The sequence below is a fragment of the Muntiacus reevesi genome, chromosome 2, assembly GCF_963930625.1.
Source record: "Muntiacus reevesi chromosome 2, mMunRee1.1, whole genome shotgun sequence".
Taxonomy (NCBI): Eukaryota; Metazoa; Chordata; class Mammalia; order Artiodactyla; family Cervidae; genus Muntiacus; species Muntiacus reevesi.
This window is the reverse complement of record NC_089250.1, coordinates 144,790,109-144,806,312: the sequence shown is the minus strand read 5'-3', so window position 1 is coordinate 144,806,312 and position 16,204 is coordinate 144,790,109. Positions and strand designations below refer to the sequence as shown.

General features: G+C 35.0%; 1 protein-coding gene across 11 annotated transcripts in view; it reads right to left on the bottom strand.

Moving 5' to 3' along the window:
- BTRC (beta-transducin repeat containing E3 ubiquitin protein ligase) overlaps window positions 1-16,204 on the bottom strand; it is a 174,064-nt gene that overhangs the window by 104,675 nt on the left and 53,185 nt on the right. For 6 of the 11 annotated variants that reach the window (XM_065923159.1, XM_065923163.1, XM_065923162.1 and 3 more), the window contains exon 2: window positions 13,323-13,430. The exons of the other annotated variants lie outside the window; for them this stretch is intronic. In XM_065923159.1, the coding sequence (XP_065779231.1) occupies window positions 13,323-13,430 (108 nt within the window). The remainder of the gene's footprint in view (window positions 1-13,322; window positions 13,431-16,204) is intronic. 11 annotated transcript variants of the gene reach the window in all.

The following is a 16,204-nucleotide window of genomic DNA, read 5'->3' as shown; positions in this document are numbered from 1 at the left end:
GTCAAGGTGGAATGAATCCACAATGAAAGACAATCAGAATGATTAACACCCTCCCCATCAAAATACAGGGTCATGAAAATGGCAGGAATGATTATTAGCATTTTCCAAAGAAATGCTATCAGAACTGGGAATATTCACTCTGGGAACAGCAAACATAAGCAACATGATGGCTATCCTCAAACAGAATACATGAAAAAGAAAACAACTACTTTATATTATACAAAAGGTAAAATTAGAATCAGCAGGTGAACAAGAAGTTTGACTCCTTGAGAGAAAATTTTCTAACAGAACCAACAGTGAAGAAGAAAGCAAGATAACTCAAGAAATTCAGCTTGCCAATAATGGCAGTGATCAAGCAGAGATTAGATCTTTGACCCTTTGCCAAAAAAACTTCATAAAGGATTCCTATATGTGACTGGATGGTCTCCTGACCTCACTTTCAACAGTGAAATTCTATGGTTCTATGAATATACTGATTTTTGCTTATAAGTGAAACCTGGACTTTAAGTAATAAGATAATCATTAAGGAGGAATGGCTATACCAAAGCCCATGGGCTGTGAGGCATTTTGATAGTGATTGCTGCATAATAATACATGAAAGGAAGAAGAAATTTGTATACTTTCTCTCTGCTAAGATTTAGGAAGTGCCATAAATGTACATATTTCTAGTCTTATTTCTTATATAAGCACTTGCACTCCTCTTGCTCTTTCAAAACTGGAAAGAAGGGTTTGTTTTTACTTATCCTCAGGAAATCAGCCAATGAGAAATCAATTTCTAGAAGAATGATTTTTTAAAAAATCCTCCATTAAGTCAAGATATTGGGTTCTCATAGCTTAAATGCAAATCTACATCAATATTTATGCTTTAAAAATACAGAAAAATACCTAAACAACAGTTACTAATTCTCTATATCCCTCCCTTTTGTCTTGCTTTCTCTGCACTGTACCTTGTGAGGACATAATTCCAGGTACAAGGGAGCAGGACATCATTTTACAAATATTATCTCCTCTCTTTTCAGCATGACCTCAAAGCAGGGAATTAAGAAATGTCAGGAATGATTTCCACCATTTTTCCAGTGCATTTCACTATGTATTCATGATAGAGAATAGCTCTTGCCTTTCACATTTGCATAGGGAGAGGACTAAGCTAAATAGCTGTGCTTTAAAAGCATCAATAAGAGTTAATTCAAGTACTTTCAACACAAACTCCTACTTTTTCATATTCCAGAAGAATTCCAAAAGGTCATTTCCACTTAAAACCTTACCTGTAAGGTCTATGTCCCCAAAACAAATTAAGATAAAAGCACATCACATATCAGTCAAAAGAGTTGCTTTCGTAGAATGAAAAAAAACTTGTTTCTGTAAAATGTTATTTTAAGATATACTGCAACTTAAATAGCAATAAGAAATTTACTATTAATAGAAAATATTTTCCAAGAAATCTATGGTTTGGCTTTTTCAACGAAAATTTTCTTTTCATGTGCCACTAACTTGTTCTAATACAAATGTAATGGCTCTTCCATATTATCCACTCATTAACCTTCTTACTATAAATATGAATTCTGCACTTTAAAAAAAAAAGTATTTTCTTCGTCCCAAAAGTTTAAGGCTTCCAATAATGAACAAGAACTTTGGATAAACAGAGCAATAAATAACATAGCTGGGTTAATTTTTATTTGACCGGCAATACTGCCATATCAGCCTAACAAGCAATGTCACTCCTTTTCTTATCTTTACACTACTGCCTTCCAAACTTCCTGCCTCCACAAAAACAGAACCAGGACCTAAGCTGATTCCTCCTTAGAACTGAGTACGTTCCATAAACCTCCAAATTAGTTTACTAACCCAACTTTAGTCTCCTTTGTCCACACCTCACAGCCTGAATTTATGTTCTAGTGTTAAGTTTATTTGTTGGCTCCATCAGCACCACTTCTCTTTAACATTGTCCTTTTTCATGCATTTAAGGCAACTACTTCCAACCCTATCAATGAAAACAGACAAATGGGGGATAAAGGAATGAACTGCAAACACCTCAAACAAGAAAGGTTGCTTAAAAAACCAAGTGTCACATTCTGACAGTTCAATATTTCATAGCCAATACAAGGAATGTGCAACGACACTGCAACTTTAAATCTTTTCCTCCTATGTCAGTCTCTCTTTCTCTCATTGTAATGCCAAAGGGAACAGCAATCAGAGTGGAGATGTTCAACGTGATAGAGGTCAGGACACCATCGGATCAACGTACCAGAAACACGACCTTGTTTATTTTTTTTTCCACAGTATTATTGTTTACAGGGTGCTTTGCTCATGTACCTTGTGGTTCTTAGCTAAAAGATGAAATTACAGCCCAGGATGAAGCGCTCAGGCACACATCCAATTTGTGTTTCCATCTCAGAAAACAAAAAGCTTCTAAGGCCCTCAGGCTGCCATTCAAACTTGGAGGCTGACATTTTTAACAGCATGAACCAGAGACTGGCAGAGAGAATGATCTAATGCATTTCTGACTTGTCAATCAAAGATCTCACCTCTGCTGTCTTGTAAACAGTTGGGGGCCATCTAACTACATTCATAAACCTAGGGAGAGCTTACTGCCAGCTGGGGTGCTGGAGCCACATGCTCTGGCTTCTATTCACCAAAATCATGATTCAGTTTTATAATCTCACTGTAAATAGTCCATAGGCACATTTCCAAGACTCCTGGAATAGAACCAGAGTAGGGAATACAAAAGAGATATTGGTCAAATACTATGTTATTTTCAAACTGTTGGAATCCTGTACCCATTTTATCCTCATTTTACCAATTCTCCCCAAAGGACTGCACTATTCTGCAACTGAAATGCTTAAAAAAAATTAATGACCTGACAATGTAAAAGTCTAGAGGAAATATACTAATTTATACCAGAAATTTCCCTTGTGTTTTATTACCAGTAAAGAAACAGGCTCCCTAAACACAGCTCATGCAAAGGACAGAAACTGGAATAAACAATAGCAACTATATTTTAGTAAAACTAATCATGTGCTTTCTTTCAAACATAAAATTTCTCATGTTCATATGCAAAAGCTTTGTATAAAGTAGTTTTAAATACTGAAATGTATACTAGTGTATATAAAACATGAAAAGAGTAGTTACCCCTCTACTCCTTCTGTTTATGATCTCCAACACCTACAAAAATTAGACTAAATCAGGCTAAAACGTGAACTTTTTGCTAAAGGATCACATATAAAAATAAATTTACTCTTTTTTATGCCAATTTTACCACATACAGAATTCCAACTTAATTCATACCAAGCCATACATACTAGATTTGCAAGAAAGGTCTTGAGAATTTGAATGGTACACCTGAGAATGCTCAAAGGCAAGTGACAGATAACCCAGCTGGGGAAGGTACACTGCAAAATCCCATTTCTTGATGATCTACAACATTCTAGGCCCAAATAGCTATTTCAAAATATAGACTTGGTTTCCAGAGGACTAGGCCAGAGAATATAGAAAAGCTCACAGCTACTGAACATCACTCTTAGGAAAAACAGAACTCATGGGTATAGGTATGGGTGCTTTCCCATGAGGAAAGCACTGCAATTCTTAGAGGCCTAAGCAGCTAAATAGTCAAGAGATTGGTCCTTTCTTCCCCCAATGAGGCCAACACAAATAAACTGGGTTTCTCTCTTCATGAAAAATGACAAAGAAAAGAGTTTCTTAAATGATGCCTATCTACCAGGATTCCATATCCTGACAGTCCACATATAATACCAAACCTAGAAATTAACACAAGGAAGGACAGCAAGACAATAAAACACTACCACATAAAAAAAGCACAACGGTGAAAGAAGGTACAAATGACTGTGCAGTCACAAAACCACCAACAATGATTCCTAAATAGCACATAAATAACTCCTGTGGTACTCTGGCCTCTACTCAGCACAAAGATTGCAGTAACAAGAAGGTAATCTTGGAATATAAAGAAAGTAATATGTACCTCTTCAGAGCATACAGGTGAACCTTAACTGCCCACAGGAAGAATTTCTCTGGTAAGGACAGTACCTCTATAAAGGCTCCCATCACCCATAGAAGTTTTCAATTTGCTGACATGATCCTCTACACAGAAAACACTAAAGACACCACCAGAAAATTAGTAGAGCTAATCAATGAATATAGTAAAGTTGCAGGATATAAAATTAATACATTGAAATCCCTTGTATTCCTATACACTAACAATGAAAAAAACAGAAAGAAATTGAGGAAACAGTCCCATTCACCATTGCAACAAAAAGAATAAAACACTTAGGAATAAATTTACTTAAAGAAACAAAAGTCCTACATATCAAAAACTATAAAACACTGATGAAAGAAATCAAAGACGACACAAATAGATGGAGAAATATACCATGTTCGTGGATTAGAAGAATCAATATAGTGAAAATGAGTATACTACCCATGAAACAGATGACCAGTGCAAGTTTGATGCATGAAACAGGGCACTCACAGCTGGTATTCTGGGACAACCCAGAGGGATGGGGTGGGGAGGGAGGTCATAGGGGGGTTCAGGATGGGGGGACACGTGTACACCCATGGCTGATTCATATCAATGTATGGCAAAAACCACCACAATATTGTAAAGTATTCAGACTCCAATTAAAATTAATAAATTAATTTTTAAAAATTAAAAATAAAAAGCAAAAAAAAAAAACACCCTATTATTCAGGTGAACTAGATCACTAACCTTGATACAATTTAGTTTCCATTTTAGGAAAAGGCAAATATAAATATCTACCTCAAACACTGTTAGAAGGCTGGAAAGAAAAATATTTCTTAATAGGGTATTCTACATGTATCTTTCACTTTGGTACAGATTTATGTGACATATACTACTTACAATGAGTGAATTAAGGTTCAACTTTAAAGGACAGAGGAGACTGGTAGGCTATAGTTCATGGGGTTGCAAAGAGTTGGACACAACTGAGCAACTTCACTTTCAATAGAAATATTTGAAGGTACAGAAAACTCCACAAATCCTACTTGCTTTAAATCCATGTGACTACATATAAAGCATTTTGATGTTTATCCTTGAACAATTCCTTGTATACTTACTTTTGAAAAATAAAACTCTATGAAATTAAAACAAAAAAAAGTTTTCATCAACTTGATTTTTCCAGTCTGTGTTACTTACTTAGGGTGACCCCAGGCCTCCTTGGGTAACTATAGTCTCCCTTCTGCCATGGGGTCATGTTGAAGTCAGGGCAACTAGGTAAAATCCAACATTATTCAACATAAAAGCAATAAGCCCTCTTGGTGGAGTGAAAAGTTTAATTTTTCAGATCCATCAGGGAAAAAAAAAATTTTTTAAAGGAAATCTGATCATCTCACAATAAGATGATCTGGATTAGATCCCTAGGGTAGGAAATGGCAACCCACTCCAGTATTCTTGCCTGGAAAATTCCACAGACAGAGGAGCCTGACAGGCTACAGTTCATGGGGGTCTCAATGAGTCGGACATGACTAACTGAGCATGCACACATGCAAATACTAGACAATGCTGCACATTAGCCTGTAAATGAACATTACTTGCATCACAAACATGTCAAAATACTTAGCAATGGAAGAATCCATTATTCTTGAAACAGAATATTAAAACAAAACTTGAAACAGAATATTAAAAACAATCAAGTAAGCATCTTGAAAGACAAATCAGTCCTAATGGTGTCATTCTTCCCAAGACAGACTTTCTAGCATAAAGTAAAATATAACAAATTCAGGTCATCTCTAACTTTTCTGAGTTACATATACATATATATAAATTGAAAGGGCAGAAGCTGAACAATAAATTTCAAGGTCTGCTAAAATGTTTTAAAATTCATAATTATACTTTCTTTTAAATAAATGAGCTTCGAAAATACATAGTATAATAAAATATCCAACATTTTGCACATACACTTTAATTTTGTTCCTAATCAAGACTAAAGGGTCACTTTCAGTATTACCTCTAATGATTTCTATCCTTTCTGTAAACTATTGTTAATCACCACTATCATTTTAATTTTCCCTGTGTCTATTCTGGTATAGAATAAGGGTAAAATGCAGTAAAATAGTCAAATAATTGTACAAACACACACTGCTGTGAAGATAAAGATGTTGACATCACTGAAACTGAACTCAGCTGGTTGGCAGTGCCAGCATTTAATAGCCTGAAATGTGCATTTGTCCATCAACAAGAGTCCAAATTCAGTAGACAAAATCTAATTCAGAAGGGATCATCATAGAGTGAGTCATGTAAAAGTCAAATGTATAAAATCTGAGGACTGCCCATATATCAGACTCAACAAGTTTTTCTTTATTCTGGGTAAATATGTAGTCTTTGGAATGACTGTTTAATTATCATAACTTCTTTCTGAATATAGAACACTTGTGTATATGTATGTGTAGGTACTCCCAGCAATTCAAGGGTTTCTCTTTTCCCATCCTATCAATGTTATTTAATCTTTTACATTTCAAGTGCCAAGCACTTGATACTGTGCTTGACACTGGAAATGTAAAACTGAACAAAACATAGCTGTACTCTCAAGAAACTGAACAATTACAATAGCATATCAGTGTTTATGACAGAGGTATCTATTGCATGTCCTTGGTACATATGCTCTGACTAGGTTAAGGGAGTGGGGAAGGGTAAAAAGATCAGTAAGGGCCTTTATTCTAGAGGTGAAACAACTTAAGCAGAACCGTGGAATTTAGGAATTAGCCAGGTTAGATAAAAGTGGAAGGCAAGGGGAAAGGGATGATAGGTGTTTTCAGTAGTAGCATTCTCCAGGTAGAGAACAGGATATGCCAAGACACAGAGCATGACACAGTACTGCTGGAGAACTATGAATCTGAAATCGCTAAAAATTATATGGGGTAAAGAGGGATAAAAATCAATATAACCAGGTGACAAACATAGAATTTAATAAAGCACAGAACAGAGTTGAAAATCAGAAAGTAATAGTATCAGTAAAATAGTAATATCTGGGAGGACATTTAAAATAGATCCTTTCTTTTTCTATTTCTCTGTATTTTTTATAATTATTTTTACTTTGTTTTATAATTTTATAATAAAGTGGTAATAATAAATATATTTTAAAACAAAATTATATTTGTCTGGGCATGTCTATGTGTGTGTGTGTGTGCATGCATGAATGGGTAAGTCATTCTAGACCGAAGGAACTAGCATGTTGATTTATGATTATCTTAAAGCAGGAGTACGAGTAACACCTTCTTGTTTACATATTTACCAAATAATTTACATATTCTACTACAAACAATTAGTTTTATTAGCAGACGAAAATGTAGGGTTCCCCTCCCACCAAACAAAAACATTTCTGATTTGTCACTACATGCAAATTCCTGATGTAAAGGGTATAGCTAGGATAAACATAGGTCAGATGTCAACATATGCACTGAAAACAAAATTTTATTGTCGTTGATTTAGAATGTTGTATTAATTTCTTCTGTACAGCAAAGTGACTCAGTTATGCATATATATATTATTTTTCATATTCTTTTTCATTATGATTTGTTACAAGATACTGAATATAGTTACTTGTGGTATACAGTAGAACCTTCTTATTTATTCACCCATATCTGTAGTTTGCCTCTGCTAATCTCAAACTCCCATTCCTTCCCTCCCCTACCTCCACTTCCTGGCAACTACAAGCCTGTTCTCTATACCTATGAATATGTTTTGCTCACAGATATGTTGATTTGTATTATATTTTAATTTTACATATAAGCGATATCATATGGTATTTCTCTTTCTGACTTACTTTGCTTAGTATGATAATCTATAGGTCCATCCATGTTGTTGTAAATGGCATTATTTCATTCTTTGTGATGGCTGAATAACATTCCATTGTGTGTATACATATATACATATATATATATGTATACACACACACATACACACACACACATCACATCTTCTTACAATTCATCTGTCAATGGACATTTAGGCTATTTCCATACTTGGCAATTATAAACAGTGCTGCTATGAACAAAGGGGTACGTGTATCTTTTTGAATTATAGTTTTGTTTGGGTATATGCCCAAGGGTGGGATGGCTAGATCACATGACAATTCTATTTTTGTTTTTTTGAGGAACCGCATACTGTTTTCCATAGTGGCTGTACCAATTTACAATCCCACCAACAATGTAAGAGCATTCCCTCTTTGGCATTTGTTATTTGTAGATTTTTTAATGGTGGCCATTAAATGTGAGGTGGTACCTCATTGTAGTTTGATTTGCATTTCTCTAATAATTAGCAACGCTTTCAGCTTTTCACCATTGAGTATTATACTGGCCGTGGATTTGTCATAAATGGCTTTTATTATGTTGAGACATGTTCTCTCTCTACCAATTTTCATTAGAGTTTTTATCTGAATGGATGTGATTTATCAATGGCAAATTTTTCTGTGTCTATTGAGATGATCATGTGGTTTCTATCCTTCCTTTTGTTGATGTGGTTGATCATTGATTGATCAGTGTATGCTGAACCATCCTTATGACCCTGGGATCAATCCAACTTGCTTGTGGTTTTATGTGTTGTTGGATTTGGCTTCCTAATATTCTGTTGAGAACCTCTGTGTCTATAGTCATCAAAGATATTGCCCTGTAATTTTCTTTTTTGGTACTCTGTGTGGTTTTGGTATCAGGGTGATGGTTCCATAGAACGTCTTTGGGAGTGTTCAAAAGGAAATGAACTTTTTATTAAACAGAAATTGTACACTACTGAGATGATTTATATATAATGGGGGGCATCAGTTAGGATTTGATAAGTGAGCATTTTTGACATGGGGTAATTTTCCTATGGTAGTATGGTAGTGTTTTGTAAAAAAAAAATTTGTGTGCTCATTTACATTCAGTGTGATAATCCATATTCCTCTAAAACCTCAAATGTAAAATAAATCTTCCATATGTATATATACCCATACTCTGAATAATGCTTAATTTCCCTAGTTTTCTTCCATGTTAACATTTCACATAATAGATGGCAAGATTTAGTAGACTTCAAGTATTTTTCTTTTTTAACTTTACTAAAGAATAATTGATTTACAATGTTGTGTTAATTTCTGCTATACAGCAAAGTGACTCAGTTATGCATGCAAATATATATATACATGTATATATATATATTCTTTCCCATTATGGCTTCTCACAGGATATTGAATATAGTTCCCTGACATCTAAGTATTCTTAAACAGTAAAACACATTACATTACCTCTCCTGAAGTCAACTATCAACAATTTCAACCTTTGACAACAGACACTAGATTAATATTAAAATATTACAAGCTTCAAGCTCAAAAATTCCTTAAAATTACTAGCTATACGTAACACCAAAAGCATTCTAAGGTCATATAAATCTACCTAAATTATTATTGTCAGAATTTCTCTTCTTCTTTAATGTCTAAAGAAAATAAAGGATATGAATTACTCAGCTACTTTTAAACACTTGCTATTGCTCAGTCTCATTTAATAGTACAGATTATAAGACTACCAGGTGCTGAAGACAAACAAATGATTCCACAAAATACACCCACTGTTAATCAACAGAAATCCTCTTAATTACCTATAGACTTTTCAGGACAAAGCAAAAAGATGAAAATGAAAATATGTTCAAACTATAAACAAGTCCTCAAAGAATCTACTGTATTTAACGAATATTTAGAGCATCTTCTCTGTACTAATTTGAAACGTGTGGATTGGAAAAGTCAACAATCAAACCATCCCAATGTTGCCATTTCCATCTGAGTTACTGAGGATAATCCAACAAATTAAGCAATAGCTCTTCCTTTTACATTGTTAAAGAATTTTGATTTCGAAGGTGCTTCAAATTTGCTACTAAAGTAATGCAATAATTTCAAAGAAAAAAATGTCATGAAGCTATTACTAAGTCATCTCCTCAAAGATGTTTGGCAACATGAGTAGAAATGAGTATTCCTACTGAGCAACCACTTTGAAGAATTACTTGAAATACATCTCTTAAAGTTAAAAATACGACCCAAGCAATTCCACTCTTAAGTATTAAGCCAAGAGAAATAAACACCCATGTCCACAAAAAGATGCACAAACTGTATACGATAGCTTTAGCCATAGTAGACAAAAATGGGAATAATTCAAATATCTACCGATAGATGAACGGAAAAACTGTGGTATATTATATTATGGAATTTATAAAATGGAATTTATTTAGCAATAAAAAAGAATAAGTTACAGATAAACATAACAAAATGGCTAAATCTCAAAAATATTATGCTGATCAAAACAGAACAGATATAAAAAATGTATACTGTATGACTACATTCATATGAGGCTCAAGTACAGGCAAAACTAATCTTTGGTGGCAAATCAGAACAGTAACTGCATATGGGATATGGGTAATAACTGGAAGAGGGTACAAAGGAATTTTTTCAGATTATTGAAGAGTGAAGTTACACAAATGTAAGTGGCTCAGATGGTAAACAATCTGCCTGCAATGCAGGAGGCCTGGGTTCGATCGTGGGTCGGGAAGATACCCTGGAGACAGGAATGGCTAAGTCCAAGGACTGAGGAGCCTGGCAGGCTACAGTCCATGGGGTCACAAAGAATCAGACACAACTGAGCAACTAACACTTTCACTTCATGGGTACTAACTGGAAGAGGGCACAAAGGAACTTTCTCAGATTATGGAAGTGCTCTATATTTTGAAAGTAAGGGTTACACAAATGTTTATAGTTATCAAAATCATCTAAGAGTACATAAGATGTGTACATTTTACTGCATGCAATTTTTACATAAACAAAAATCTAATTAAGCAAATAAGGTAAAACCCAAACCAGAAAAATGCAAATATACTTAAGATTGTTATAGTTCTAGTAGTGAAAACAGAAAAAACTAGACTTAAGTCTGTATCTGCCAATTAGTCAATCAGCAATCTGTGTATAATGAACCTGACATAGAAAAAAACCACTGAATTAACAGAATGCCAGCAGATAACCCCATTTTTTCTCATATTTACTACATAAAACTTAATGATTTCTCTGAAGATAAGAAAAGAAAAATAAACATTCATACTTATAGCAATACTGGGGAAAGCAAAGTTTTTCATCAATACCTGAACCCAGAGTAGGCTTTGCTATGATACAGAATTTGGTTAAGGCATGAAAAACAAAGTAAGATTTCATTTCATAGTGTAATGTTGTATAGCAGGGTGAAACAATATTTGCTGAAAGTTTCCAAACTTAGTCCTTCGTGCATGTTTCTGATAATATAGAACCCATTAATCTGCCAGACCCTGTTCTAAGTGAAACAGAAGGAAGGGGGGACAGGACACAACCTTTAAAAGAATGACAGAAAAAGGACATGACAAAAACTGATTAGAACTAACTAGATCCAAGATGGTGGAAGATCTGGTTCCCTCCAGTTTCTGTTCTGTTATGTCCCTTTTTTGGCGAATTTTAACCTGTAGCTCTTCCTTGTAATAAACCTTGAATATAATAGCTTTGTGAGTTCTGTTGAGTCCTTTCTAGTGAATTATCCAATCTGAGGAGAGGAGCAGAGGGGGAAGTGTCCTTACAAGTGGTATCTGAAGTGACAGCAGTCTTATAGGGACTGTTCTCTCAGACTCCACTCTGGTGAAACTCACTGCAACTCCAAAAAGGTTAAAAAAAAAAATCAATAGGTTAGAGTATGAGTTTCTTGAGAACTGAAACTTCATCAATATGATATATAGTAAAAAAAAAAAAAAAAAAAGATATGAAATAAATTGATACTCAAGATATTAATATTTTCTAACATTAACAGCAATAACATTAATGACGATGAAGATGAGGATAATAAAAACACCAACTATTTACTGCATGCCCTAACTAGAGTCTCCATTTATAGATGAATTTAGAGTGAAATGACTTGCTTAAGATCATACCACTAGTGACAAACAGTATATAAGTCCCGATTTAACTAATTTTAAAGCCCACACAGCATCATATTGTATCTCATAAGACAAAGGAAATTTAATACATTATATTTTGCAAAGGACAAACAAATATCCAGTAATACCATCACTAAAATAGTATCATTAAAGGTAAGTAACTATTTGTTAGCACTGGTCAGGAATATAGAATACTTAAGTTCTCCAACCTGTAACTATGACTCAATCATAAGCATTCTGATACTTACAACTTGTGTTAGAAATTATTAATAGAATATGAGCTACATAAGTTAAAAACAAATTTAAATCACTAATTTGTTACATATTACTAAGTAAATGTTAGTTGCTCAGTTGTCTGACTCATTGGAAGCCCATGGACTGTAGCCCACTAGGCTCCTCTGTCCATGGAATTCTTCAGGCAAGAATACTGGAGTGGGTAACCATTCCCTTCTCCAAGGGATCATCCCAACCCAGAAATCAAACCAGGATCTCCTGCATTGCAGGCAGATTCCTTACCATCTGAGCCACCAGGGAAGCCCAAATGCTAGATACAAATTCCAAATACCCAAGGTAGATAAATGACACTTTCTACCAAGAAAATCACCATGTATCATACCCTAATCTGTAAAGAATGGGCATCGAGCTCTGTCTTACATATTCCTCTACAAGTTTTCCTCTTTCCTTCTATAGTTTTCTCTCACATCCTGGAACTGTCCTAGTGGTCTCTAAGAAAGGCCAAAAGGAACTAGGATCTGATGGTCAAAGCAAGACCAGCTGGACTGTCTCAAGCCGAACGCTATACTCAAAGGTCATGAAGGCCTTTCCATCTTGAAACTAGACCTATTTATAAATCAAGATATAAATAAACACAGCTCTTATATATGCAAAATATACACATATATATACATAAACATAAACATATACCCACACATAAATAATAGTATAGTAACCAGGAGACACTCTGAATTGAGCACTTTATGTTTTTAGTAATCGTAAGAAAAACATAAGAAAGTGCCCAGGCAAGTGGTTGCAAATAATTGATTATATTAATTGGTTTTATGTAGGTCCAGAGCAAACATTACATATTGAATGCTATTTATTGAGATTACTTTAAAACTCACTATCATACCTCCACTAAATATGAAAACCAACAAGTCAAGTTGTGCTCTGTCAATTTTGGCAAACCAATCATAACAAATATGTCTCAAGAGTGGATCAGTCTGGATCTACATTAAAAATTAAAGGAGAACTGAGTGATGTGAAATACAGGCAACATGAAGGAGAAAAGCGAAGTTAAGTAAAGGATGGAAGAGAAGGAGAGACACACTAGTGAATTAACACACACATACTAATGCCCACAAATAACCCACAGAGACAGAGAAAGTACCTGGAAAGCTGTGAGTGCGCCAGTCCCTGGGTTATACAGGCATCGCAGCGAAGGCATGCTGTCCGCCAGGCTGGAGCAGCCCAGCCACAGAGACCTGGGCATAGAGCACTGCAGAGAGAGGACAACTATGAGATGGGACAGCATGAGACAGGATGGCACAGATTGCAGGACTTCTCAGAGCTGGGCTAAATACAATACTCCAGTTGCAGCTTGCCTTTATGATAGAAACATATTCAAGAAACGTACTATGTACTAGTTCTAACCCCAGACGGAAGCTCAAAAGGAGCACTAGAGCCCAAAAAAGGAAGAAAGAAAAAGTTATAGGTCAAAAAGCAAAATATTTAATTAAAAAATTTATTCCTGTTCTGTGTATGAAACTAAAGGAAATCTACTTCTTAATCCAGTCAATTCTTTTCCTCTACGCACCTCAACTCATCTCCCATAAACTCACCACAAAAGTGAAATATTGTGCAGACTAAGTAAAAAGAAATCATTCATAGTAGCATTTCAACACTAGAAATGGTAAATTAGAAAACAAAATATCACAAGAAAGTTAAAAGAATTTCAAGAAGGTGGGAGGAAGGAAAAGAGAAGGTATTATACTCCTACAGTTTGACAGCAACTAACACTGCGCAATTTGCATATGCTTTATATATCTTGTTAGTCTGCTATTCATTAACCAAAATGCATAAGTTACCATAGCAGCTGCCTCTTTATCTTTCCAGATGGATTTAGGGGGATGGGGGGTGGGGGGGGTGGGAGGGATGGCGGGAGGAGGCAAGAAACAATCCAAACAGAAGGAAAAACAACAACAAAGCAAGGATAGACAGGGACAGAAAAAGAGGACCCCAAAAAGCTGCTGGTCCTAAAACCTTGTAAATAAATAAACAAATAATGTGTAAGTGTAAATATACATACAGTGTATTCAATAGCAAACAAAAAAAAGGTAGAAATTATGAGTTCTAGTAGTACTAATTAGACAGTATTAGTGGTACTGCTCCTGTACCTTATAAAACACTGTATCTTTTAGAAGAATTTTTACAATCTTTAGATTTCCCTAAATGTATCCCAGGCTGAATCTTTGTCCATCAACTTGGGTGCTATTACAGTCTAGTAATACTAAAAAACTAAATACCTGATCACAGCACATAAAAAAACAGAAAAACATTTTAAAGCACAACAGTCAGTGCACATAATACTAAACTTTAAATTATAAGTTTTGACCTATTTATTATCATCATAGGACTTTTTTATTCTTAAAACACTTTAGTTGGGGAAATATTAAGGAAACAAAATATGGTATTCATTGTTCACTATCTATAACTGAAAAAAGGATGGTATACTGGAAAGGACTTCAAAAACTGGTTTAGACTCCACCTTTCAGATTATCATTTTCTTATTTTCTGGTTCATGTGATTGATGCCCAGGAGAAATTAAGTATTTATCCATGATCATAGAATTTAGAAAGTAGAGAAGTAAGAACTAGAATCCTGGCCTACTGTTTTTCAGTTCAGAACTCTTCCTCTTGCCTCTATCCACCCTAGGTCATAAAGTGGAGGCATCAGACTTCAAAGACAAGTATCTACTAAAGGCATCACTGTATAACTTAACAACCAAAACAGCTAAACTGCTTTGAACTATTACAAGAATCACCTAATTTTTCTGTTTCCAATGTTTCTTCCCCTCAAACTACAATCCATTTTACAAACAGCAGCTAAACAGAATTGTCTTCACTTTGTGATTGTGTCACTCTCGTCAATAATTCACAAGGCTCCCTAGAAATTCAAGCACTCTATTAATCTGACCTTTCTCCACTGCCTACATCAACTCACCCTCTCTGTCCTTCCAGTTGGCCCTGGAACTCTAATGAATTACCTTGATATTTTGTTCAAATATACATCTTATCCCCATACTTTTGAACTTGTAACTTCCTTCTTCCTTTCACCCTGACCATGCACGTGCATACCTGCATCTACCATTTACTTAATTTGTCTCCTAAGAATTTTGGGGCTTTCCAGGTGGCACTAGTGGTAAAGAATCCACCTGCCAATGCAGGAGATGCAAGAGACTCAGTTTGATCCCTGGGTCGGGACGATCCCCTTGAGTAGGAAATGGTAACTTGCTTCAGTAATCTTGCCTGGAAATTTCTATGGACAGAAGAGCCTGGCAAGCTACAGTCCATGGGACTGCAAAGAGTCAGGCATGACTGAGCATGAGCTCCTAAGAATTACTTAATTTCAGTCTCATCCAGTGGTTCTCAGTAGCAGATATTCTCATTTTATGAGAAGGCAGCAGAGAGAAAAGAACAAGGGAAAGCAGGATTAAAAAAAAAAGTTTCTTTCCCCTTGAGAACCACTGTTCTACTCATAGTATGACTCTATACTGCAAGCACCAAATTCTTTGCCAAAATAATTTTTGTTAAGAAGAAAGATGACATTAAAAGTTTCTAAATCTAATGTTTTTTGTCATTTATCTTACAAGTACTTGTTGAGTATCTTCCTAGTGCTGGGCACTGTCCTAGGCACTAGGGATAGAACAATGAACAAAAGAAACGAAAATCCTTTATATTCTGGTGATAAGTCTCTCAATCACAAACTCTTCTATATTTAAAATCTTTAATGGAAAAGAAATTCATTGGTAGTGACTTTCTCTCATTGTTAATGAGACAACCTATATTATTAATCAAGTGGTTAAAAGTTCTGTGTATCCTGGGTAGAACAATGCTCACGCTGAAGGGTCTGAATTTGAGAAAAGAGAGAAATAAAGCGAAAATTTTTAAAAGGCAAAATGAAAACAGTGAAAGAAAATGGAGTAGGCACTGAAAAATAGCCTGTCACTTTTCTGACTTCTCTTCAGAAGAGGTAGATGGTTCATATACTTTT